Consider the following 26,632-nt stretch of genomic DNA (forward strand, 5'->3'; position numbering starts at 1 on the left):
TACAGCAGGTCTTTGATATCTATGCAACAAACTCATTCATACAGTTTATTCCTTCCTCAGTCTGGTTCTTCCAGTTCAAAATACAAGCAGCTGACTAGGAGAAAAAAAAGTTTAACAGACTTTTAAATGCTTTGAATCCTAGGAAGCCACTCTTATCTAATTCAAGCAGCTTGAAATGAGACATTGCCACAGGAAAGATGTGGGTAAAACTGTAAAATACTATTGTATTGGCTGCAAAGACAATGATGGCACAACAGCAGCATCTTTCAGAAGAAAGGGTGGGGATGGGAAGCAGGCCTTGGACCATTTATACTCCCATTTCTAGCTCTCCATATGTGTTATTCTACTGTCAGACTCAAACACTGATGTATCCCTTTGCCAAAGCAAGGCAAGCAGTAGAGGCACAAGGGCTACTTGAAAACTCCACAACAGATGAACTGCTCTAGATGAGCACATGGGGAAACACTACAAGACCACAGGTTTCCGCTTGCCTTAAGGGGAGCTCAAGCAAACAGCACAAAGTTTATTGTCAATGACTTGTGACTACAGCAGTCTACACCCTACATTCTATTATCTTCTGAAAAAAGCACAAATAAATTACACCAAATACACCATACATACATGCCATAGTAGATGAGGTCTTGCAGATAGCATCCTACCACTACTTTCTTTTCCCTACCATTTGTGAAAGTAATTTCTTTTGCTATATTTTCTTCTGTGATTTTCTCTTTTGTTTTTAATATTAAAAAGACATCTTGGCATTAATCATGAATTATAACCAACATCAGACAGCTTTTTCCTGTGACAGACTTTTACAAGTTTTTAATCTTTCCTCTGCTGGTGTTTGACAGCCTATGGATGATGGGGGCAGGGGCAAGTGGAAGAAGAATAATTAAATACAAAAAGATGCAATTTAAAACCAGTTTTTACTTTAAAGACAACCAACTTTTCCAGCATTCCTTATGTGAAACAGATATTTTCTTGTGTAGATTTCTTTTGAAAACCAGTAAGGTTAATACGAGAATGCTGTCTTAGAACTGTATTTCTTTTCCAGAGAGACAGATTGAATATATTTCCCCAGTTTCTACAAAAGGAAGCTGCACGCTGCACTTAACAGTTCTTGGCACTTTCACATTTGCTATTTTAAAAGTCACCTCAGCCTGCTTCAGTTTATCCTAGGGAACAACTTAAACATTAAAATTCATGCAGGAGCACATGTGCTGCAGGCAGCCAACACAGCCACAGAACTACAAGGATTATAACTTACCTGAAAAAGAAATGCTTCATTTTTGCTCCTTGATTATGAACACATTAAAAAAAGCTACAGACTTTATATTTAAAAAACCCACATCATGGCACAGACTCTTCAGCCTTATATGAATCTCTCTACTAATAATTTAATCCAGACTGTATTATCAATTCCAAACAAAAGTAACAAAAAATAAATCACATCCCCTCCAACCACACACACACACCCACCCCTGCAGAAGTTTGACCCTCACCTAAACATTGTCCACATTTCAACAGGCAAGCAGCAGTCAAGCATAACGTTGCTTATTATTGTCAGGAGTTCCCAAACAGATCACCAGTACTCATTTAACCAGCGGCCATAGGTGGTGCTGAAAAGTATCATCACAAAAGGAACAACCAACAAAAACTTACCTCAGTGCACCACTACAGGAACTACTAAACTTCCAAAGAAGAAGAGAGGATTTGTTTTTTTTAATTGTTTGATTTTAGTGAAGAGGACAGCATAAATAATTTTGGTACTGTTCCACCTGCCACATAGTAAGGCACAAAGGCACACAGGGTGTGTAGGTGACAAGCAAAACTTAAATAAACAAAAGGTACTCAAAGGTATACTTAGATTATGAGCCAAGGTACACGCATGCTTCAAACAAGCAGAAACACTGAAGCAGAAAATGACACAGAGAAGTACCAGTTACTGACAGCTATGAAGTCTTCAATTTTTGAAGCTGCACATCAGCTTTCAGAAGCACATTTCCGAACACATTGAAAAAGCCTGCTACAGTTGTGGGCTATGTCAGATTGACATATACAGGTTACAAACTACACAAGTTAGAAACAATTACATAAGGCTTCACAGCATAGCTCCAATGTTCGCTGCACACAGCAACTTCTTTCAGAGCAGTCAGTTCCCAGAATTAAACCAGAACGCCACTGAAGAGACAATAATAAACTCTATCACAAACCTCCTTAAAGGCTACAAAACTCCCCACACAAAGCTAACAGCAGAGAAGAATGATACGAACTAAAATGTTTTCTCTTACCTTTGCTGAGAGTGCCTGTGATGAGATTAAAAATAGTCTGGGCAAATTTGACAATCCCATGCTTGCATCTCTTTGAACAACCGCTCATGGTTCAAAAGGGTAGAAATGCTCTTCTCTCTTATAAAGTCCAGGAATAACAAAAAAATAAAAAAGCAAGTCCTTTACAAAGTTGAGACGACAGTTTGTGCAATGCACATAACTCTGCTCTCATGCACTAAAGCACCAGCCTCTGCACGGAGATTTGCCTCTCCGAAGCTACTAGGAAAGATTGCAGTGGAGAAATTTGCATCCCCTTTTTGTTAAAGGTATAGCTCTCCCCTTCAGCCTCTCCACTGTGATTGCACATGCATGCCGCGGTGCCCTGATGGAAGTTGCTAAGCACAGGCAACACCTCAGCCAGGCAGGGAAGGAGGAGGGATTTGCTTCACCAGGCTTTGCAGCCTGCCATGCCGGGCACTGGTAATGCAGCAATCAATGCTGGAGTCACAGGGTGGTGACTGCTGCAAGAAAAAGAAGCTGCTGTTTGAAGACCCTTTTCTTGGTTCTCTTTTCCAGCTGATTTCAATGAAGCTGCCAATTTTACTCCCATCGGGCCCAAAGGAACCAGAAAATTCTACCAACACTGTACTTGCACTTTACACATAGAAAGCTGCAGGGGATTCCTCTGCAAAACCTGCCAGAAGTAGAAAAGCAAAGCTGCGCTCAGAAAAAGTCCCTTTTAATATTACCAGCTTAGATGCTGCTCAGCTGGGTATTTGCTCAACACTCAGGGATGTGTCAGTCAGGCTCCTAGAGCCTGCGGGGCTTATGCTCACACCTCTGTGCAGCACAGCACTGTTTAATACCTTTACTTTTTACACACTACCTCATGTTGTGCTTGTCCGATGCACACAAGGCTCCCTCTTACCATGTACCGTGAGTTTATCCCCTAGCAACAGCCACAGCTCTGGCTTCTTCACTTCAGTCAATTATTTCTGCGTGCCTGGAATACTTTTAATAAAAAGACTTGATGTGTCCAGCAGCAAAGTAGAAGTTGCCTCAGATCTTCAACCCCACCTGAGCACTGAGTCAGGCATCTTCAATGAAGACCTCTCAGATGTTTTTAAACAACTCCCAAAATGCCGTATTTGCTTGTCGCAGGGTGGGTTACAAAGCAGATTAGCTCAGGCTTCAGTTCACACCCAGCTGCCACTTGTTAGATGACTTGATCAGCCCTGTCTCTGACACAGCCACCTGGAGCCAGCCATCACGTCTGAGCAGCAACAGCTGAGTCTTCTGCCTTACCTGAGAAACAAGCACAACAAACAGCTTTTCACTTCAGGGAACAACGATAGTCCCTTTTGCTCAGGGGGCACTAAACTGCTTTGCAGTATAACTTACATCCCTCTCAGGCAAAATTCAGGGCTTTGTCAAATGGTTCACCTTGCTTTGAGACAGGCAACTGCCTGCCCTTCGCACCTGGAAGCACCCTAGCCCTCCTCCTCACATGGGCGCTCCTGGCCTCCTCCTCCCCAGGCACCCCTGTGCCATGCAGCTGCTCACCATCTCCTTAGGGCTGCTCAGAGAGGCTTCACACTGCCTCATTTTACCTCAGAAAAAGGTACTTTGACACATAAAAACTGACATACAGACAAAATTACTTCAGTAATAGCCACCATGAAGCTCGTGCCCAGGCTGTCACTCCCAAGCTGAGTTGTCAGGCACTGGAAGTTTTGCTGCTCACTGGCTTCCACCCAGTTGCCTCTAGCCTTAAATACCTAACATTCAGTTTCAGGTTTTTTCAGATTTAATAGTTCTCAAATTTGGAAAACTTCCAAAAAGCTTCAATGGAAACGTTCTGCAGAAAGCAGGTGTGAGCTCACAAGGATGGCTGAGCCTGGTGGCGGGAGGCTGGCAGTGCCCCACACGGACATCCCCTGGGGCTGCGGCCTCCACCTCGGGGTTGTACTCCCACACAACCTTTCAGGTAAATTTTCTGTAAATCTATCAAAAAAATCTCCTCTTCCCTTTATTACGCTCTGCAGAGCCAAAGCCAGCCAGCTGAGTGCTCAGAACCTGCCCTTTGAGGCACAGGATGTTGAGTACTGAGGCCAGCCCTCCGCGGGGCACTGCAGGTGGAGAAGAGAAGCCGGGTCCCTGCTGCCGCCAAATCCTCCCCCTGGATTGCAGCAAACACCCAAAGGTCTTGTGGTTCCTGCCACCCTTGCCTCCACACAGCCCAGAGCCTTTGTTACACAGGGCTTCCCCATCTCACAGGTGATTACATTAGTGGGGACTCTCTGTCCAAGGTTATTAGTGGGAAACTTGAGGCAGAGGTTAAATACATTGCTGAACCTTGTCAGAAACATATGGCTGAATAGAGAGTGGCATGGGTTTCAGGTGTAAAGTAATATTTCTGCCCTCTACACTACAAATTTCCAACCAGTAAGGTAAACAGTACAGAGTGATGTGAAGATGGAGAGTGGGAAAGGAGGTGGAGGGGATGTGTTAAAAAACCAAAAGCCACTTTTCTCTGGACCATTCTTGGCTTCATAATCTTTGCTGACTACACAAAATGAATGGCAGATTTGTGGGAAACACAGTGCTAAGTAACTCCTTCATAAAGCCATCTCCAAGGCTGTCCTTCATTCCCAGAGATCTAATTCAAAGTTGGAAATGTGATTCTTTAAAAGAAAAAATAAATTGTAATAAGGCAGTAAAACGTCAATAGGGAAATCAAGGAGTCAGCAGGTTGCTAATTAGTATATCTCTGTATATCTCTGTATAAAAGGTTTGCAGCATGTTTAATTGCATTTATATATATACATCGTGATATAATTTGGGGTGGGAATGTAGGGCAATGGACATAACAAGTGCTAGGAGTTGTATTAATGGAAGTAATGGAAACTGAGAGGTCTTACATAGTTGGGAGAAGAAAACTGTGTCATATCCCAGATAGCACTTTAAGTGTCCCTAACACCCTAATTTCACACAGAGAATGAGAGTTCTTCTTGGACATCCATTTACCTCTCTTGGCCCATATGTTGTAGTTTAACCCCAGACAGCAGCTAAGTCCCATAGAGCCACTCACTCACTCCCCCCACAGCGGGATAGGGGAGATAATTGGAAGGGTAAAAGTGAGAAGGCTCATGGGTTGAGATAAAGACAGTTCAATAGGTAAAGCAAAATCTGTGCACACAAGCAAAGCAAATCAAGGAAGTTGTTCACCACTTCCCACCAGCAGGCAGGTGCTCAGCCATCCCCAGGGCAGCAGGGCTGCGTCACACCTAACAGTTACTTGGGAAGACAAATGCCACCACTCCAAATGTCCCCTCCCTTCTTCCTTCTTCCCCCAGCTTTGTATAGCAAGCATGATGTCATACGGTGTGAAATATCCCTTGGGTCAGTTGGGGTCAGCTGTCCCAGCTTTTTCCTCTCCCAATCCTTGTGTACCCCCTGTCTACTCACTGGCAAGGTGGGGTGAGGAGCAGCAAAGGCCTTGGCTCTGTGTAAGCACCCCTCAGCAATAAGGGAAACATCCCTGTCTTATCAACAGTTTCCAGCACAAATCCAAAACACAACCCCATACTAGCTACTGTGAAAAAAGTTAACTCTATCCCAGCCAAAACCAGCACACCCATACCACACAGGGAAAAACGGGTCAAAAGGAACACAAAATATACTTTAATAGGAGTGGATCATCTTAACCACAGGGTTTCCTAAAAGCTGCATCAGGTTCAGCAGTGGTGGAGATTTGCAGCCCTGTAGCTCAGTGAAAGCTGGAGTTAACCAGACTTCCAGCAGCCAAAAGGCCCTCTAAATGTAGCCTCCAACACTGACAATCCTAAAAAAATACTGGGCATGAAAGGTCTCAAATTGCTTACTGCTGTTATTTGTGGGAAAGCACAAAGGCAGCTTATTCTGATTGCAGGCAAATGTAGACAGTCTTCAGTAACTGACTGAAAATGTTACTGAGAAAAAAAGGTCTTATGTCACTGTTTGAGCTTTTTTATAATGGCCTCAGACAATGAGTGTAGACAGATAGTACTCCTCTATATTGCTGTATATTAAATTTCTGTATAATGCTGGAAATCTAAGGTCAGGCAAAGGTAAAAAGGCATATAGAAGTAAGGTTATTCAAAGGGAGGGTTGTGATGTAGGGGAAAGTATTTTTCTCTGAAGGTTTTGATATAATAAACTCCAAAATAAAACAGAATATGCCCTCTAATATATTTTACATGCATTTTCAGGGACTACAGTAGTTACACAGCATTCAGAAACATAACTGGTTCACTCACACCCAAGCTTAGTTTAATTTTCTGCATGTAAAGTCTGAGAACACTATATAACAAGTTAATTGTCATCCCAAAGAGATATAAAAGTGCATTGTAGGAAATTGTTCTTTCCTAATTTGCCATTCAGGATCACAGTGTGGGTGGGCAAGATGTAAAAATATTCTCCAAGTCTGTAAGATTCAGATGAGCTAAGTTCAACCAGAGGTTCAGCCAGTATGGTTTTCACTGACATCAAAGACAGTTAAACCTATTTGCATCAGGAGAAAGTTTAATCCCTTATCTTGAAACCACACAGCAAATGCTCAAGAATAATCTCTGGAATAGGTGTGAACAAACAAACTGCAAACTTGGATGCCTTGCTTCCTTACAGCCCCCTCCAGCATAAAGGGAATATCCCTATTTTTCTGTATTTATATTAGGTTTGGAAAGAGCAATTCCAGAGCTAACTGCTGCCAAGGGTGTCAGGGTATAGCATTCATGATACCCAGTTCATCCCACAGATATTACCATCATGCTGTGGAGACCAAAAGGCAAATGGGATAATGGCTGAGATCCATCATAGATCCTGGGTACTATCAGAGAATAGACTCTGATATTTGCATTATTTATATTCTTTTCCTGTGTTTCTGCTACTTGGCATTGTGGAAGAAACTGTCAACTAGTTTGGTATTCGGGCAGATCCGTTCTCATATTTGCCTGCAGAAACACTTTTGCATGAAAGCCAGAAAGGTCTCACCCTAAGAAGGATAATCCAAGTCACCCTTTTTCCCTGTGGTTTTGGGAAGCATATCATTGCAAAAATTTCTCTCAAACTCCTTCCCCTAATTTTTTTCGTAAGAAGTTTTTTCCATTGTTGGTATGGTGCACTGTTACATTAATGCTGTAAGAAGAACAGGATCTTTCCTCCTGTACTGGAAATTGTTTTCAGTCTCCATGTATTCATTTCGAGCCTGGTGGTCATGGTCCCTGCTGTCCTGACAAAGCTGAAGACTTGGCTGGAGCATGCCACAAGATTCCTGCCCAGCCTGCACACCCAGCTCTCCTTCACAGAGAAGAGAGGTATGTGAAGCAATGATATGCACTGAGTTACCCAGACATGGAAGTGTAGAGGTGCCAGGTGTTCTCTTGGGTCCAGAAGTGTTGTTACCGACGTACTGTATCATCTTCATTGCACTCCCAAAGGCACAGTTGTCTCAGGATAGACCTGAAAATAATATAGATTAAATATTAATAATCTGTTTGGAAGCAAATCCAGCAGGTACAGGCAATTGTTCCTACTAGCTGTATCCCAATTACTTCTAGATTTGAGGTAACCTAAAACAATAAGAACCAGTTTTGTTGGCCCTTAAGAAAAGTATAATATCAAGGAATAGCTTTGAAAATCAATCTACTTAAAATGAAGGATTCATGCCTTACTTGAATACAGATAGCCTGTGAGGGTAGAGCTCTCAGCATGCCATATCACATGCCATTACTATTTGCAATAATACCAGAATTAATATTGAGCATTTTCCACGTATAGAAATCAGCTACATTCGACTCCCAAGGAAGTTTGTACTAGTATCTGTTTTTCAAATCTGGTAAACTAACACAAAACCAGATGGACTCACTTGCCTATGATTACCAGGAACAAAGCAGCAGCAAGTTTAGAATCAACGTCTCCTTTGTACCAGTCCAACACTTCAGCAGCAGCTTCCCAGCCCTGATATTATCTTCTCCACTGGTGTCTGGCATTGCTTCCAGGCAGATAATGACCATATTGCATTTTTATTCAGTCTGTAATTCCAGTTAGTATTATCAATCAGAGCCTCAGGAACATCGCATGGAGATTTCCTCATCATTATAGAATTTGGTTTTTTATGGCACAGTAGTTATCGCTAGACTCAGGCAGCGTTCCTCATTGGGTAGGAATGTATATAGATAGCAACACATCAGTATTTTCCACAAACTGTCCACTCAAATTGGATCATCTGTTTATTTAATATCCCATCTGCCGAGCATGACTAATTGTTTATTTATACAGAAATCTAGGGGAAGAAAGGGTTTATGAAAAAGCATGCACACTAAAATGAGCTTTTTAGAGTGCAGTGAGAAACTAAGAGACTCAAGGTTTGGGTACAAAATTTTTGCCTGAAATACAGGCATACATATACAGAGTGCACATAAATTGAAGTTACAATTCTGTCTTTCTCTTCCAGGAGCAGCCTGACACCTTGGACTTGGAAGTCACTCCAAGCAGGTGGTTCACTTCTGCCTGTGGAAAACCACATTGACTTCCCTGAAGCTGTGTGCAGACAGAGCTTTTCCCTACAGAGAGGGCTGAGGCCAATGCCTAGATCCTTCTTTCCTAGCCAAGCTCAGTACTTGCTGTGCAAGCTTCCTGCAGAGAAATTGGCTGAAGTTCCAGCCCTCATGATATTCCAGTTCTGGACTTCTCTTGAGGTGGTTTGTCACTGTTGCTAAAATATACCGGTAAAATCATAATTCAGTTTGGGATTGGGCTGAATACTTCTTCATACTCTTGAATAGATTTGAATAATTGCACAGTCTAAAGCAAAAGGGTTCTACACCACAACCCTGAAAATTACATGAGCTTCTGTCACAAAAACAACCCCCAAATCTAGCCAGACACTGTTCAGAGTTTCACAGCTGTTGGCTATGAGAGTCCAAGAAACACTCTAGTGACATGTCTTAGCTTTCATTATGTCTGTCATTATCACATGTGTGTCAACAGGAGATTAAAAGTAGCAGGAAAACCAGAGCCATACACAGGCTTTACAGAAATATTCCACTGGGAAGTGAATTCTGCTCAGTAAATAGAAATGATGGTTTAACATATCAAATGCACGTTTGATGCCATGCTTCCAGTGGTGAGTTGATGTTAGTATTTTGATGAGGTCCTGCCTAAGTTCCACTTTAGCCCTGTATTCTCAAAATAGTTGTGTTATGGAGATGGGTTAGACACACTTTTCCTTTGTTCTGATGTTCAATCACAGTTTGTTCAACCATAACTAAGGACAGAGATGCTACTTGGCAAATACAAAGCTATTCAGAGAGCAAACAGCATACACTGAACACATTGGCTGTAGTCAGCTTGTAAAGCTCGAAGTGGAGACAGGGATATAGTGGTCTTGCCCTTGCAAGTAGGTTGGTGGTAGGTGAAGGCAGCTTCCCCAGAAGACATCTACCATCCAGAAAAACTTCTAGTACAAACCCAAGAGATTTACTTCTCGTAAGTGTGTAAGCTGTATGGATAAGTATGCCTTTGCAGAGGTGGTTACAGAGGACCAAAGTAGGAAGAATAGAAAAAGTAAACCATGCTTCTCTTCACCTTGGGGGCAATGATTTGTCAAAGGGGTCTCCAGATTTGTAGGCTGGGAATGTTTATGCTAAATCAATGGCTGCTGTTATGCCTCCCAGCTTCAATGACATGGATGCGTGCACACATTCATTTTTAGTTTATAACAGTATCAGAGCATGCTTGAGCTTGAGCTGTCCCTGAGTGAAAAAGGAGAGAGGCAATCACTAATATGTTAGCTGTGCTTCAGTGGCTTGGTAGGACAGGTCAGGAAAAAGATGAAACAACACTGATGAGAACATCAACTGGAAGAACAACTATGGCAGTAAGGACAGCACAGCTCCTTCCAGAAGCACTATGTCATTGAGCTTCCAAAATGAAATTTTCTCAGCATTTCAATTTCAGGGAAAATTAGAAGTATATTTCCTTCACTCCCCCATTCCTCACATACTAGGTTTTCACTCAACTTTGAGTTAGTTCACTGATGCATTCGTTGGTCTGGACCTGGTATGTATTTTGACTAGACAAAGTATTTTCTTTCTTTACATTGCAGTATTTATCTCAGATAGAATTGATTTAAAATACTCTTTCCATGTCTTTTATCTTGTTATTAAATGCATCTAATAACATGTGCCTACCTCATACTTATTTTTGGCATCCCAAGAATCTATTTGCCTCAATAAAATAAGGTTTAATGACTTGGCATCTGACAGTTTTATGACAAACTGTCTTTAGCTTGGTGCAGGAATTATGAAGCAAAGCACTTCCAGCCAGTTTTCTTTCTACAGCCAGTCATACTGTACTACTTATTCCATCCTGCCCATTCTTGAGGTATAGGTACATTAATTTATGCAGCAGATGCTAAACTTCTCAGAAAGCAGCAAGAGAGAATATATACTTATACATTTTAATGAGCTATAACAATTTGTTCTAGTTCAGAAAAATAAACTAAATTCTGGTGGAAGCAGGAAGACTTATATAAATGAAGTCAGGCAGGATAGGGAAGCATAGGTCATACTTCCAAATCTCCCAAACTTCCCATGGTCTCCTTTTACCTTCACTTTTTCTTTTTCTTTTCTTTTTTTTTTTTTTTTTTATTTCCTTTGGGCATAAAATAGGTGTTGAAGCTTTTGAGCAAACAGTTAAGCCCCTTCCCAATTAAATCACAATTAAATTGCATTAAACTAACCTCCAATTGTGAAGCTATAATTCTCCAGCTAAATGTAGGGAATAACTATACAAAATTAATGTTTCAGCTGACAAAAAACAAACAAACAAACAAAAAAAAACCCAAAAAAACCAAAAAACAAACCCAAACTGTTTATAACCACCCAAAACAATTGATCTAAACATAGCTGTCACAACTGTTAAGCTTTCTTTTTTATCCTATTATGAGAACATGTCCAGCCTACCTTGACAATCTCAGAAAATAATAGTTTCAAAGGAAAAAAATGGAGGGTTTTTTTGAGGTTAAAAAGGATTATTTGAACTCTTATGGAAATATTTTCTGGGTTTGAAAATTGCAGTGTGTATCAGTATCTGTGATTTTTTAAATAGGTTTATACCACTTTCAATTACCTTTTTAGCAGATGTAGGTTTATGCACGCACCCAAACATGGCTGTTAACAGCCTGATTCTGATACTGACTAAACCGCTAACCTCTAATAGATGGAAAGCTATGAATGTCTTCTGGACACACCACCATCTGAAGAACTGTGTCATAGTTGTCCTGTGGCACAGAGCCCTGCCCTGAGACTGTTATGATACAGAGCAGTAACACTCAATACAGACCACAATAATGTGATTGTATCATTTGTGAATTTGTAGACACCTGTGAGATTTTTTAAAAGTTTCCATGACTCTTGAAAGTTCCACTAATATAAATATAAATGTTAGTTCAGCTGTTATTTAGTTTAAAATTCATCAATCAGCAAAACAGCCTGGAATCAGCAGATTAACCAGCTGTGTACGACTACAGTAGAATCAAAACAAACAGTCTGTAAATTACCCTTAGGTGAAATCTGTTCATTTGGGCAAATTCACAAGTGTTCATAAATACTCAGGACTTGGAACTTCAGTTTCATTCATTCAAAAAAAAAAAAAAAAAAAAAGTCAGTCATTAATTAAAAGGGTAGATTCTTAATAAATATTATTCAAGTTGGCTTTACCCATGATCTTTTTGATGTAGATGTTCTTCTCAACTACAGTGCTTTGGGGAGGTACATCAAGGGAAGAAGTCCTGGCTCAGCTGACAATGACAAGTTACCTATTGCCTTGAACAAATGTAGGGTTTCATTCCTGATATTTAAACAGTAAGATAGGTGGTCTGCTGTTTTCTACTTATTGCAACTCCTTTTTCTGCGCACATGGTGCAAAAGGCAGGACTCTAACCACTGATAGCCTTTGTTCAAAAACCCCTCATAACAGGTGCTCTTTGCTCCCCTCCATTTCCAATGAATAGTAAAGCCTTGCTACTCTAGTTTTTAATTGATTTTTAAATGTTGGGTTTTTTTTCTCTGCTTTTTAAAATTTTAGTTTATTTTTTAATCTAATGAACCCTGATCACTAAATCTCAGAATACTCTGGAAACAGTAAGGGCAAAAAAGATGGTATTTTCCTTAGCTGCCAGATGAAGAGCATTGGTGCCAAAAGGCTGACATACTCAGTTTCTTGCAGCAGCGAGTGACAGAACCTATATCACAGTCCACTACTTTACCTACTAGATCTAGATAGACTTTAAGGGCTAGTCAGTCACTAGATACAGGCAACTAAGAAGCAGTATCCCTTTCCAAACAGCCCAGCAATCTAATATGTCAGCTAGATCATGGACTGAGGATAATTTACCCTCACTTTTCTTTTGTACTTTATTTCACATGTGCACTTTCAGGCCTTCCAGCACACACAGGTGCCTGGTGAGATTTTGAAAATTTTGAAAGTAGATGATAACTCCTTACTTCCATTAGTTCCTCCATGATCTGCCAAATAGTTCTGCAGCTACTGCAGCTAAAACACAATCAGAGGAGGAGTGGGATGCTTATCTAGCTTTCTCTGAGAATGTTCAGCAACAGTATTCTGACTTATTAAACACCATGCTCTTTAATAGTACCACAAACATTATTGCTGTATAAAAGAAGCCAACCCTCCGACCACCCTTCTCACTGGACTTTTGCAAAGCCCTAATGTGGTCTTTAAGGGAATGTTCCTTTGTACATCAGCTCATACTCATCACCTGCATGAATTCAGCATAATGTGAACTTTGCACACTTTTCCAAATACAACTAGGTTGACTACTGTGGGTCAGGAACCAGAACAAGATAGTTTGTTGGCTTAAGGACCCTGTGAATCAAAGCAATGTGCTAGGGAAAAGCTGTCAGAGTTCTGAACATTGCTGTTCATTATGTGGGATTTTTGTTGCTGTTTTGTTCTGTCTCAAAGCTAATCAAATGAAATCCATGTGAAATGAAGTATAAACTGTGCACTGCACAAGCTTATCAGCACTGTTCTGAATTATACCAGCCAGAGAGAATTTACCCAGACTATCAGGGGTCAAGAAATATATGGATCTCCTATTGCATCTGAGATGTTAATGATTTTATTTAAACTCTACATTAGCATACGGAATTTGGAAAACACAGAGAACTTCCTGTACAGTTTTACATTTCCAAGCCTTTCCCAGACCCCAGAAGTATACACAGGAAGCAAGCCAAACTTCCCTGAAGATTACTTACATCTATAGTTTATGGCAGATACACTTTGATTGCCCACTGTTCTTCACAGATCATGGCAGAGGTACTTATTTGCTGACAGCCCAAACAGGACTTTCTGTCAGATTAGTTTTGCTATAGGGCCAGACCAAGGTATAAACAGATAAAATAAAGAATTAGAAGGAGTGAGGGTAACTAAACTCAAAGTGGCATACCCAGCAAGAACAGAAATTTGTACCTGGGGCATCTACAGCAGTCAGGTCTCTTAGCTCCCAGTCCAATAACCTCTGCAGAAGGCCACCTCATCTCACAAGCAATAACATCTTTTCCAACCCCACATCTATCTTATTTGCAAGGCTTTCTGAGGCTGGTAAATTTAATCTAAGCTGTAATGAACCTCCTAGTTAATTATCAGCTAAAAGGAAGTGATGGTCCAAGGTTACTTCTCAATACACCCAAAGCAACTATTACTGGAGCAATAAAACACATCCTTTTGTGTGCACGTATTTTATTAATAAGCACTGCAACTTACCTATACAATTAAAAGGGAAACAACACTTTCTTCTGCATTATTCTTTCATGTAGACAAGCTCAGTCTTTCAGAATGTGTTTACTGGTATTGTATGTTGTTCCCACTGTGTTATGCCATCAATTCCAGTGTCCTACAGTACCACTTCTCACTGTACATGTACCATCTGGGTGGTCCATGCTAGCACAAGGCTATAAAGGCAGCCATTTATCAGGCAACTATAGTTCTGAAAGATCAGAAATACTTTCAAGATTCAATTTACCACATTACTGTTCTCAAAAAACAAAAGCAGAGACTATTGCATCTCACTAATTTTAGACAACTTTAGAACATCTTCCCCTCCTCTTCCATTCACTACAGGCTTTTCCTTGTCATAAACCTTCCCATTTTACCACTGTGTAGTGGCAATTATGGTTGATCTACACAACAACAAACCTGATGACAGGAAAAGCCTGACCAATTTCAACCATCATTCTCCATCACTTCTGGCTATGGAACACAGGAATTTAATAGCTTCCTGCATCCCCCTCAGTGAAGCTTATAAGGTTTGTAAGAACCATAACAGTTTCAGCAGTTCAAGACTTTACTGTTTTTACATACTTATGTGTCACATTCACTAACAGTGAGAAGCTCCTCCTGACTTTCTGCATAACACGGACTACAGAACTTGGTTGCCTCACTGAGTCAAGCTCTTTGGGGTTGAGTAACAGAAAACCCATCTTAGTCCATGGTAAACCGTTCATGTTGCAGAAGTGGGCTCCAGCTCAGAAAATGCTGCATGAGCTCTTTCCATGAACATTGGTGTTGGCTGCTCCAAAAGTCAGTTATGCCATACATGGAAAGCAATGGGTGATATGTTTTTGGTTTTATCCTATTTTTGTCACTTCTATTTTTAAAATCAATTAAAGCTGTCGAGATTCATCAGAGAGGCAATAAAATGACAGATTGTGTAGCAGCAGGAGAAGACTGATGGAATACTTACCTCTCCTGCAGCTGTGCAATCAACTTAAAGATAGACTAGAAGAACAGCCACAGGAGCTAGGGAGAACTTTACTGATGCAATGTGAAAAGAGCTCAGGAAGTTTTAGATACAGCAAAAAGGACAGCTGGAAAAAAAGGAAGGATAATTTTCTTTATTTTTGATTCTAAAATAAGTGGGCAAGCCTGAGTAGGCCCAGTTCTTTTACTATCCTCAGACATCTGTACTACTATCTTACTATTTTTATGAATTATTTTTTAAAATTGTTCTCCCATGATTTTCTTTATCCTTTACAAATCCCCTTTTGTGCCTTTCTATGCCCTACAAGTCTACTTCGAAAACCCTGGAGTTGGTCAGACTGCTGCCTAACAAAATAATGTCTTCACCCAGTTTGGCATTCTATGTCAATGAAGAGAATTTAGGTATATTTTCTCTTTCAGCTTCTTATGTCTTCTAAAATTATGTACACAGCTGGCCCTTAGGCCACCATTTCAGCATTGTCACTGCTACAGAATAGCACAGATGCATTCCCAGACAACCTGAGAGGTAAAAATAACTGCAATATGGTTTTGATTACCCCTTGCTCTTACACCTAACAGGATTAAGGAAAGGTTGACAGGTTTTGGAGCCATCAGATCCATCAAAGAAAAAGCAATAGTGCTTTCCAAAATTCAGCAATGGGTAAGGCTTGTGAATCACTGGGTTTCAAAATCCAAAGCGAAAGGAAAAATACAACACACACACACACACCCCCCCAACAAGATTTGCTTTGTTCTTTCTTACTAGCAAAAATCCTCATCATATTATTTTTATGAGTAACTGTACAATAACATATCAAAGGATTTGCTTTGGTCTTAATGACTCCTAGTATCTATACTAAGCCTGAGGCATCAGGAATTTACCTGAACCATGCATGAGCTTGCTATAAATTGTATAGCAACTTTGATCTATGTCAAGTCAGCCAGACATCTGCTATCTTTTTGTTAAAAGATGTAGGAATATATTAAAATGTTAGTATTTCCACCACAAAGCCAAATTAGTTTGGAGCTATAGAAATTTGTGGTCATAGTCTTCCTAATTCAATAACCAAACTCTGAAAGCTGCTACCAAGCATGAAAATATTCATGAGGCAAGAACTTCTGGAGTAAATACCAAACATACTTAACCAGCAAAGATAGACTTGCAATGACAACACAATTAGAACAAAAACTATTGCTGGAAGACTTCTGATTGCAAGGAGTCTGAGTTCACTGGCTAAGACTGGCCTTAAATCTACTTCTGCAACAGCACTTTTTGTTTAGATAGGAAAGAAGTGTTGTGGGGTTTTGGGTTTTTTTTCTCAATACAGAATTCATTTTTTACTAGTTTTTGTTAACTTTACTTAAATTTTATGTTAAATACGACTTTATAACAGAGGAGTTGATATTTTCATTATAAAGTATCTTAAGATATTTAATCATTAACCTTTATGTCAGAAATGCTTTCTGAAATGGAATTAGTGGCTTTTAAGTTGCCCCTAAAGTGTACCCTTCTTCTAGCAATTAAATGGGTCATTTAAAAAGTCTAGTTCCTCATTAATATTTGTGGAAGAAAACCGACAGTGAGATTAATACATGGTTTGACTAATGTACGTCAAACATGAGTTCTTGCCCTGTACTGTTTCACTACCCCCAAACTGATTTTAAAGTATTATTAGATCAGGGTAGTCACACTGTCATGCTTGTGGTAGCTGAAACAGTGTAATATCGATATCAGTAGAGAACCAGGTTTCCTGCACGAACTGGGGGACAGAGGACAAGGAAAACTGTCACTCTTTTGAGAAACTTTCTATTAAACTACAAGGGAAAGTGGGTCTCAGTAATAAGTCCCTAAAAGGTGGGCCCATGGCATCTCTGGGTCTCTGTCCACCTCTGCAAATACCTGGCAGAAGGTTTGTCAGATCTGGCAGTAAGTTGGAAGTTCACACTCACGGACCTCTTCTTTCTGTCAGCTTCATTCACACAGCTAACTAGAGACTCACCAGGATATTAATTATCATATTAAAAGCATAAGCATACAGTTATATTAAGAAATGCTGAAGTGAATATCAATTTTTAATCAAAACTTCTAGACTTTTGTAGGACCTTAAAATGCATAACACATATGGCCCTTTTGCCATACCGGATTAGAAATACATGAACACTCATATCTGCTAGTTATGGCCTTTACAAGACAATTCAGAATCATGCCACTATTGAAGTGCAATGCAGTATTTGGTGCCTAATGCTTCATCTGCTTTGGTACATGAAGGCATGCAGGAGTAGGTGTAATCCCAAGATGCACATCTGAATTCTGAAATCTCTGAAGGTTTAGTAACTGAATACATGAAACATCAGATCTATCAACCAAAAAAGTCTTTTTTGTATGGTCCGACTTTATCAGTTTTGAGGGGATAGAATCTCGTTTCTGGCACTCTCCCTGGGGGTCATACCATAGCAATAGCCCTTGGGTCATCAACATGGCAGCACTTTGGCACAAGCAAGTGGCAGCAGCCCTTTAGCATCACCTTTTCCTCTCTTGCAGATGTGGTAGCTGTTTGCAGCATGGTTCAGCTGCCAGGACATTGTATAAGAGCACATGTCATCCAAGGAACAGAAGATGAGATTGCTGTGGGGAAGCGCTGTCTTGGTTAGATCGAGCAAACTAATTGGCTGTTGAGCATAAAAGCTGATGGCTGCATATTCAAAGAACACTTTCAATGGAAATAGAGATATAAAAATATCATCCTGCAAGGACAAGAGAGAAAGTTAAGTATAAAAGCAGAGGAACTCATGCTTTTTCATGATCCTGCCAGATTTTAGAGTAATGGAGCAGTCATGATATGTTATTTTAATTGGACACATGATACGAAAAATTTGTCTTCTGGAACTGAAGGATTCTAAGCAAGCCTTATACAAGATGTGGTAAAAATATTTGTAGGAGAGGTTCATAAGTCTGTTCTGTGCTCTTGAAAAACTCTTGAGTTTTTTGTCGTGCTGAATGTTCCCCCTCCTGTAAATTCTTAGAGAGGTACTCAGACATACTCAGACATACAGGGTCTGTGTGTGTCTGTGCCTAATTACCCCTGTGCATTTAGCCACTAAGTGCCTCATTTATCCTGTCCTTTATGAGAGCAGTTTAAACCCAGACTGTTGTATTTTAATTTGCTTACATACATGTTTGTGCAGGGTAAAACCATACTGACCCTCAAGCAGTTTTTGCTTGCCAGTGCCTTTTGTTGTCTTTAAGCCAAGCATGTTCACCATGTTCACCAAACAGAATCTGCCTCTGACAAGTGGCTCCCAAATACTTTCTTTTATTTGAATAGTAAATACACTTTTTGCCCCAAACCTGATGTTAAGGAAATGCATTTTTAATTTCAAAATGTAATAATAATTGCACATCAATAGCACCTACAAGCACCATCCACTTTTTTGTACAGGTACAAAGAAAAACCTGGCAACTCTTAACCTCTGGAGTTTCTCAGAAGTCTCTGCAGCCTGAATCCTGCCCCCACCCCCCCACACCCCCCCCAATGTGAACCAACCCAAGGGCTGCAGTCGCTCTTACTCGCAATTGGAACACTCATGAAGTGAGAAAAAGTAAAATGTTTTCCAATGGAATCCAAATCAAATTTCCAATTAGCTTTAAGTGCTTAAGTACTTAACTGCAGTTTTGATACTTCAGTTATTACAGCAGGATTACAGCTGCCTAGACTGCCTAAGTTAAAAACATTGTATCCCAGGATAACTCTCCCAGTATGGGAAAAGAAATATTTCTACCAATCTTTCCACTGTCACCATTTCTGTTAAATATAAAAGTGACACTACAAAATAAACTGGCTATATTATAGACACTTCTAGCTGTTTTGTAACGTCTCAGATCTTTTCAGAAGGAAAGGTATCTTTCTCCATGTCCTAATCATGTAGGACCTTTTTCTTTCTACTTAGAAAGTTACAATGTTTATATGCTTTCTTCTTGGTTTGTAAAGCTCTTCACAGTTCACCTGGATGAAGCCCACACACCTCCCTGTGCTTTCATACGGTGATGAAGGGCTGCTCCAGAGGTTCCACGGCCTTTGATCTCCACATGGAATAATCTGTGTGAGATGCTTGCATCAAATCCAAAGGCCAGAGAAAAGAACAGATAAACTGCCAAACAAATTTGCTATGGATGAGTTAACTATATTTGGTCACTACTCCAGATCTTGAGCCCTTTAAAAAGTGTAAAACCACTCAGACATGCTGGTCTGATTCATCTGTAGTACATATCTCCACAACTAATTTCCTCAGGGTCTACCACATCATTCTTTCTCCAAAGACCATTGGAAAGCAGTGTTTGCAAAGACATACCTAAGCAGTACTGTGCAAGAATAAGTTGCTCTTGACTAAGTCACTACAGTAGTGTTCAATAAATCTGTGTTTCTAATCTCTTCTACAGTCTTTCAGTTTGGCACTCAACTGGGCATGAGGTTCTGTAGAGAAAATAAAACATTCCCTGCTGCAAGGAGTCAAGCAGTCTAAATAGACAAGGCAGCAAAAAGATAGGGAAGAATTATAGGAAAACAACCTCGATTTCCTGCCTTAAAAAAGTCCCCACATTTCTTTGATTATCTCTCCTGTTAATGCAGATGGGAAGCTCTAAACCCAGGGCTAACTCTTACTTAGACTACAGCTAAGACAATGCAGTCTCACTTTCAGAGGAAATTAAATGCTGCTTTGCTACAGAGTATGAGAAAGTGTTTAGAAACAAATAAATGGTAAAGCCTGAGATCACTTATCTATTCATTTTGTGCTTCCAAAACCTCAGCAATAAACGGATGTTAAGACTTCTATTCACATCAAGTTTTAGATAAAGCCTCTGTTATATCTAGATTAAGCTTTTTGCTTCACCCATTGAATCAGGTTATTTTTCACTTATGGCATTAAGATTTAGCTCCACTTAGAAAAAACTACCTTTAGACTAGGATCTCGAAACATTGTTTTAATTTTAAAACCCAGCAATAACATCTTTCAAAAAGTTTATGACCAGAATTCCCAGTTCTTGGCACCTACTCTAGATTGTAGATTTTAGAAAGAATTTAGCACATGATACATTGTGTCACGACCTATAAAAGGCCCATCAATAAACCAGAGATACCTAAAGTACTCAAATCCCATATGTTTAAGTCAATAGGATTTGGTGCATTTCCCTATCACTGTGGCTAATACTGAATGTTCTAAACATTGATTTTGAGGGAGGAAAACTAACATCTTATGTTGTATTAATACATATATTTGTCTAAGGGTGGTTAGTTATTCTACTACAAATTGAAGCCTTTCATTAAAATGGGACCACTCTTCTGTGGTATTACTTCAGCTGATTCGTCAAAGCTGTGCCCCACCATCACATATTGTATATTCTAGATTTGATTTTCATTCTAGAGACTTTAAAAACCAGAAAGATTCTGATTTAAACACATTTTAGGCTGAATAAGGCAGAGAAGTCACAATCTGTCAATTAATTCAGTGTTTCACCCCAAATTAATATAGTTTCCTTCCAAGCTGTGGTTTAGAATGTTCTGTGTGTACATGCATCTTAATTTGATAGACACGTGCAGATTATCCTGTCACCCTCCTGTAAAGAATCTAGAGCTGAGCTCTAATTCTGATGTCCTTTGTAGTCAATCCACTCACCTGTGAAGCTGATCCTTTCTGCTTACTGCCATGAACTTGAACACAGAAAACATATGCCCTTCTTTCGGGTGCTGTGAAGCATGTTCTCTCATACATAAAGGGAAGGCACTGGATTGCAGAACTAGAGAAGAGTGGGTAAAATTTGCATTTAAAATATAGCCAGGTGATTTTCTTTAAAATGAGCTCTTACGCACCAGGCCAGGGTTTCAACATTTTATATAATAATTCAAGTAGATGAGACCCTGATTCTTTCTGTTCCCTGCTGGCTTCCAATGCATGACTGTATTTTCTGAAAAAGCCTTTTAAATTAGTTCAACCAGGACATTGGAAGTATTAGTTGTGTTTTCAGGTGAGGCAGCAGGGGAGATAACTACTCTCTGCTCTTGAACTCAGTGGCAGTTTAACGTTTCAGATGGGGAACTTTCTGCCCTTTCAGAAGCAGAGCCAAGTTACAACTTACTTTGATGCTAGACCAGTCAACAACATTTAAACAACTCATAGCAGGTGATTTTCTACATAAAGATGTAACTACCCATATTGAGTAGTTCAGTACTGAACTGAATAAATACTCTCCGAATGAGAGAATTCAGACTATCAGTCACTTCATCAGCTACACACACTTATGCAGAAGGGATTTGTCAAGGCTGTCCAAATTCTGCCAGTTTTGTTTAACCTATGCATGTATTTGTAATCTATCATTGTTTTCAAAGTGTCATGCATAAGAGATCATCACAAAAGAGTGAGAGAAAAAACTACAAAGGCTTTTTAATAGTTCTCTGAAGATTTATAAAGTGACAATTATTTCCTTTGTTCCATTTCCCACTTGGCTTTTAGACAGAGAAGCTCAATCATATGACAGACCTGAGGGGGAAGCTGTTTCATGTTGCAAAGTACACTTACTCTCAAGAATGCACTGCTCATTCTGGGAAGACCATGATATTGTAGTCAAAAGCTTTCAAGTGCCACTAAAGAACTAGCATAAATCCTGGGGGTGGGGGTGGGGTGGTGTCTAGAAGGAATTGATCTGCAGAAAGAGAAACAGTTTTGGAATACTATGTCATTTCATTAGAAGTGTCTCACCTTGATCTGTGTTGTCACCAAAAAAAGGTAAAGTTAAATCTAGCAGTTGTGATAACAGCTGGTCTTTGCATACTCTGTTGCACACTGCTAAATCACACTAATGATAACAGGTACAGAGGAATTCCCACATTTAGCTCCTATTATCCAATTTTCTAATATTATCCATTTGGGAAGACATGATTACATTAAAGAAAAGTTCCCCAGAACTGAGTGCAATATCAAACAAATAAATCAAAAGTGGGATTGTTAGAATAAGAGACATTACAAATTGTAGTTACTAGAAAAGGGAAAAACCTAAGAGCCTCTGAAGGGTTCAGAAGCACGTACGAAGGCCATAGGACTAGACATGGGCAGGAGAACTGAATCTGAACTATTTTACACTAGGAACATGGCAGTCCTATAAGTAGGTTCTTACAATTTTTGTAAATTGTATCAATTTTATCAAAATCTAGTATAGACAGACAAGCACGAAAGGCAAAAATCTGTCTTGTTTTGGCTTTTTTTGCCAAAATTTAACATTGTTTTTTAAAAAGAACAGCAGATTGTGTGATCTAAAAAAGCCAAACACACTGTAGCAAGATGTTAATATTTCTGTTCTTTATGCAGTTCTATTTGCTGCTGGTGGGGTGATTAAAAGCAAGGAAGGTGCTTGGAGGCAAGAACGTAACTGCTGTCTTGTGTTGTGGCAGAGTTACTAGTGGTTACACATCTTCACATAACGGTGTAGTAGAAAAAGCAGGAAGAAGGCTAAATGTGGGGAAAACACACCTACCTTAGGCAAAAGGTACACCAAGTACCTGAGGTATTTGGGTTTGAGTGCGATTTCTGAGAAGCTGTGTGAGAACCTCAAGGAAATAACATATTGTACAGCATCAGTCACCCTTTCGATTGAAAGCAGAACACCTCAAAGCAAAGTGCCAGCTGCAGAGAGAATGTGGGAACAAGCACAAGGACATTATCTGCTTCTGTTCAAGACCTTCCATACAGGGAATTAAATGTCCCATAAAAACAAATAAGACTGCATCAGGGAACTGGCTTTGCAGCCAACTCCTCTTCCTAACTAGGAGAACTGGTTTTGCCAATAGATTGGATCAAGATTGTAATTGGGAGCTGCAGGGAAGCTCACTCCCTAAATTTTGTAGGAATTCAAGATAACAGTAATCTTCCTGAGTTCTAATTGGATAATTTGTGCCATGAATAGAGCAGGATACAGGGACAAACCCCACAGCTCAAACAAAATACCCAGTTTTATCTTATTTATCCACTCTAGACTTCTCCATTAGTCAGAAATATACAGCTACTGAAGAACCTATTAGCCACAAACACCCCTGAAAAAACACACATTCACATGCATTACTGTAAGAGACATCACTGCAGGGGAAACTGTTTATTAGATCATAGGATTGTTAATACATCTTTAAGCGCATAGCAAATTCATGAGTGAAAAAAATATACTTTGAGCCAATCCAGCACAGTAATACACATTTATAATGTTCATCTCTTCAGGAAGTTAAAGTGGAATCAAGTATAGACTTCATGGATTTCAAAGAAAATTTCCACCTGATTCTGGACGGATCATTATATTCACCCTTTCCTGGATTGCTTAGGTTAGTGTGACTGCCCCTGGGATTGAATAGGTTGTTTTTCCCTGCACAAACAGGGTGACTGAATTTAAATAATTTCAAACTAATGCTTTAAGCACTGGCAACAAAAAACCCATACCACCACATGTCCCAGGAGAGTTTTGAAGTATAAATCAGTGAAAGTGAGGGGGAAAAATTAAAAATACTAAAAATTCTTCTTTGTAGGATGAGCTATAAAATCTCTTAGTGCATATTTGCATCATTTAACCTTATTCCTCAAGGCTAAGCTGTCACCTCAGCCCCCTTGAAAGTCCGTGAAGAGAATTGCACATTTCTGGAGGTCAAAGGAACCCAGTTGTCTTCAGATGACCACATTTTAGACAAGGACTATTGAGTAAAAAAAGAAACAAATAAGAGATGCCTCTCCATTTGCTAGATGCCACTCGGAAGATTAGGTAAAACAGATGACTAAAGGTAGGTGAGCTAAAGCCAGTCCATCTTGGTTGATTATTGAATATGATTGTTACAATCTTAATTCACCCAATGGAATCCTTATAGTTTACTGTGATGTACTTATCCCAGGCCAGTGCAGGTAGAGCATATTAATGCAAAAAAATCATTGATGTGTTCCTCTAAAATTAATTTTCAGCAAATGCCTACCTGCACAGCTGAACAGCAATGCTATTCACAAGTCATCTTACAAAAGAGCACTCCCTGTTTGGCAGAGCAATCACTGACCAGGGAAACAAGTGCAGATTTCAATTGCTTTCTGTCTGTTCCTTCCCTGAAGGGAGAGTGGGCATCCATCGATGACTGCTGACTCTGGACTCTTAACCCACAGACTCCTTTCTAAACTTTGCATCTACTTAAAAAGATTTATTCTGAAGATCTCATTACCTTTTCATCTATTTTTGCCCAGCAAGACATTCCCTTAGCTTTCCTTTTTCCTTCATAAATTTTATTCCTTGCTCTTTGTAATAGTGCCTTCCTTACAAGAGAACAACGCTATTTCTTTCTCCTCCTTTCAGCTGTCCCTCCATATTGGGATTCTTTCTTAACCATAACAATAGGAGCTGTTTAACAGACAAATAGCTTTTGCACTACGATCTGAAATGTTCATTTGTCTACTCTCTCTTCTTCTGTTTCTTTCTTTACTCAGCAGCCCTGAACTGAGAACATTTTACCTGTGCCTGAGATAAGGAGAAACCCTATACTGCTGCAGAATATAGAATGCAGGCAAACATCGCCACTATACACTCCAAAGTGTCATGGGTCTGCATTCATAATGTCAAGGGAGAAGGAGTTTTAGGTACCACTTATTGATAGAAGTGGCACATAACAGTCCTTGTTACCATAGTATTACAGGCCACAGACAGCTATAAATCAGTCAAATAGGTTGACTGAAATATATTTGTTTCAGAAACCCTTTGAAATTAATTGGAGTTTTATAGTTGACTTCAAAACTGGATCTTACCTCCAATTAGAAGCACTTAAAATATTCATCTGTGACAACAGGGATTTCATGAAAATTAAAAGGCATGCTTTATTGGATAGCATATATTTAGATAATGCTAGGTAATTCCTGGAAAAAGAACTGCTACATTTAATCTATACTTTTATTAAATAAAAATAGCAGTTTATTTTCTTAACTTTCCCTATTCCAATAAAGTCATAATTTAAACAGACTTGCCCACCAATTCCAAGTGTTAAAATGTACTAAATTTTGTTAGTAATACTTGAATGAGTAAAAGGATTATATAATTTCAGGTTGTTGAAAATAGAAAGCATTTAGATTATTAAAGGATAAATGGATACAGGCTCAGTCCAATTCTGAATTAAGTGTCCTCAGGTCTGTCAATTTTTGTAAGAACCAGGACACAGGTAGCATTGCCCAGTAGCCAAAATCATACACTGACACTAAATTGAACATACAGTAATAAGACATGTTTGGAACAAATAAGTTAGAAATGTTACTAATAGTAACCATGGTACACTGAATATTTAACTAGTGTAAGACAGTAATGGTAAGGGGATTTAATTATATGGTAATAATGGCCATTGTATGATTACTTTAATTTCCATTCTGGCTGCCTTTTAACCGGATCCATTACCAGATAAATCATCCCTCATTTATAGCTTCCAGAACCTGCTAATAATGAAGTGTCCCTAAGTTGTTTAGTGGGAGAAAAGAAAGGCCAAGTAAGATTCCTGATACCATAGTGATGACATGCAGTTTATTTGTGTCCTCTTGAGGGAATTCAGTATTCTAATCCAGGAAAACTCATTTAAACTTTACACAACTTGTTACAACATGGAGCCTTGAATCTAGGATATATGCAGCCAGTCACAACATAGGGAAAAAAAAAAACAAACAGACTATACTAAGTGACTTTGGTCCATGAGACTACCAAGCAATCCCACAGTATTACTAGCTTCATATCCCACTTCCATTAAAGCATCCAAAGTAAATTTTTCGCTTTTTTTTTTCCTGGAAATGTAGACTAGTAATTTCCATTAGCTAAAACATACCTGCTGAGTCTAGCCTGTTACTGTCTTGCTGAGATTATAATTAGGAGTGAATTTGACAAGAAAAGGCTCATTACTTCTTACAAGAATTAATTTGATTTCAGTATTTCACTCAGAAATTTTAGTGCCGTATTTTGCCTTAGTGAGACAACAGGCTGTTATAACACACACAGTATCTTAACCCTGAATAATACGTTAAGATCAATGTATACTTACCTCTATATCAATCACTTAAAATTAGATACAGAAGGTGCACGTCTTCTAAAAACCTTTGGCTTTTGAACAAAGAGAAGTCCATTTTCCTGCCATTAGTAGAACAGTGTATTTGTCTCATTGTAGTCCTCATTTAGGGAATATCTACTGTGGGTCTGCTTCCAGTCTAGTTATAATAAATAACCCTGGATGAGGAGACACTTTTACTAGCTATGGCTATTCGGAAAAGTGTTATAGCGATTATAAAATATCATTGTGTCCAAGTATATGCGTACAAACGAGCAAAGCCTCTACAGAAGGCTGATCGTTTTACACGTGGCATTTTGAACCACCAACCTAATCTCAAGCACCTTCTTCACAGATGCACTTGTACAAATTGACAGACAGATAACTGCAGTAATCAGTAACTTAGGCAGCAACCTTTAAGTTTTGTTTGAGTTGATGTATTAGTACAATACATAG

At 39.4% G+C, this 26,632-nt stretch overlaps 1 protein-coding gene and 1 long non-coding RNA gene across 2 annotated transcripts in view; one reads left to right on the forward strand and one right to left on the reverse strand.

The window, feature by feature from the left end:
* Positions 1-2,392, reverse strand: part of KCNIP1 (potassium voltage-gated channel interacting protein 1) — a 435,471-nt gene extending 433,079 nt beyond the window's left edge. The window contains exon 1 of the mRNA XM_080399997.1: positions 2,292-2,392. Coding sequence (XP_080256123.1) covers positions 2,292-2,379 — 88 coding nt within the window. The 5' untranslated portion in view covers positions 2,380-2,392. The remainder of the gene's footprint in view (positions 1-2,291) is intronic.
* A 5,150-nt stretch (positions 2,393-7,542) lies between these two features.
* LOC308068800 lies at positions 7,543-15,810 on the forward strand. Its single transcript, XR_013930134.1, has 2 exons — positions 7,543-7,624; positions 8,764-15,810. It is a non-coding gene; the product is annotated as an uncharacterized lncRNA (long non-coding RNA).
* The last annotated feature ends 10,822 nt before the right edge of the window (positions 15,811-26,632 follow it).

This window comes from Falco punctatus, assembly GCF_963210335.1.
Source record: "Falco punctatus genome assembly, chromosome: 8".
In the NCBI taxonomy this organism is placed as follows: domain Eukaryota; kingdom Metazoa; phylum Chordata; class Aves; order Falconiformes; family Falconidae; genus Falco; species Falco punctatus.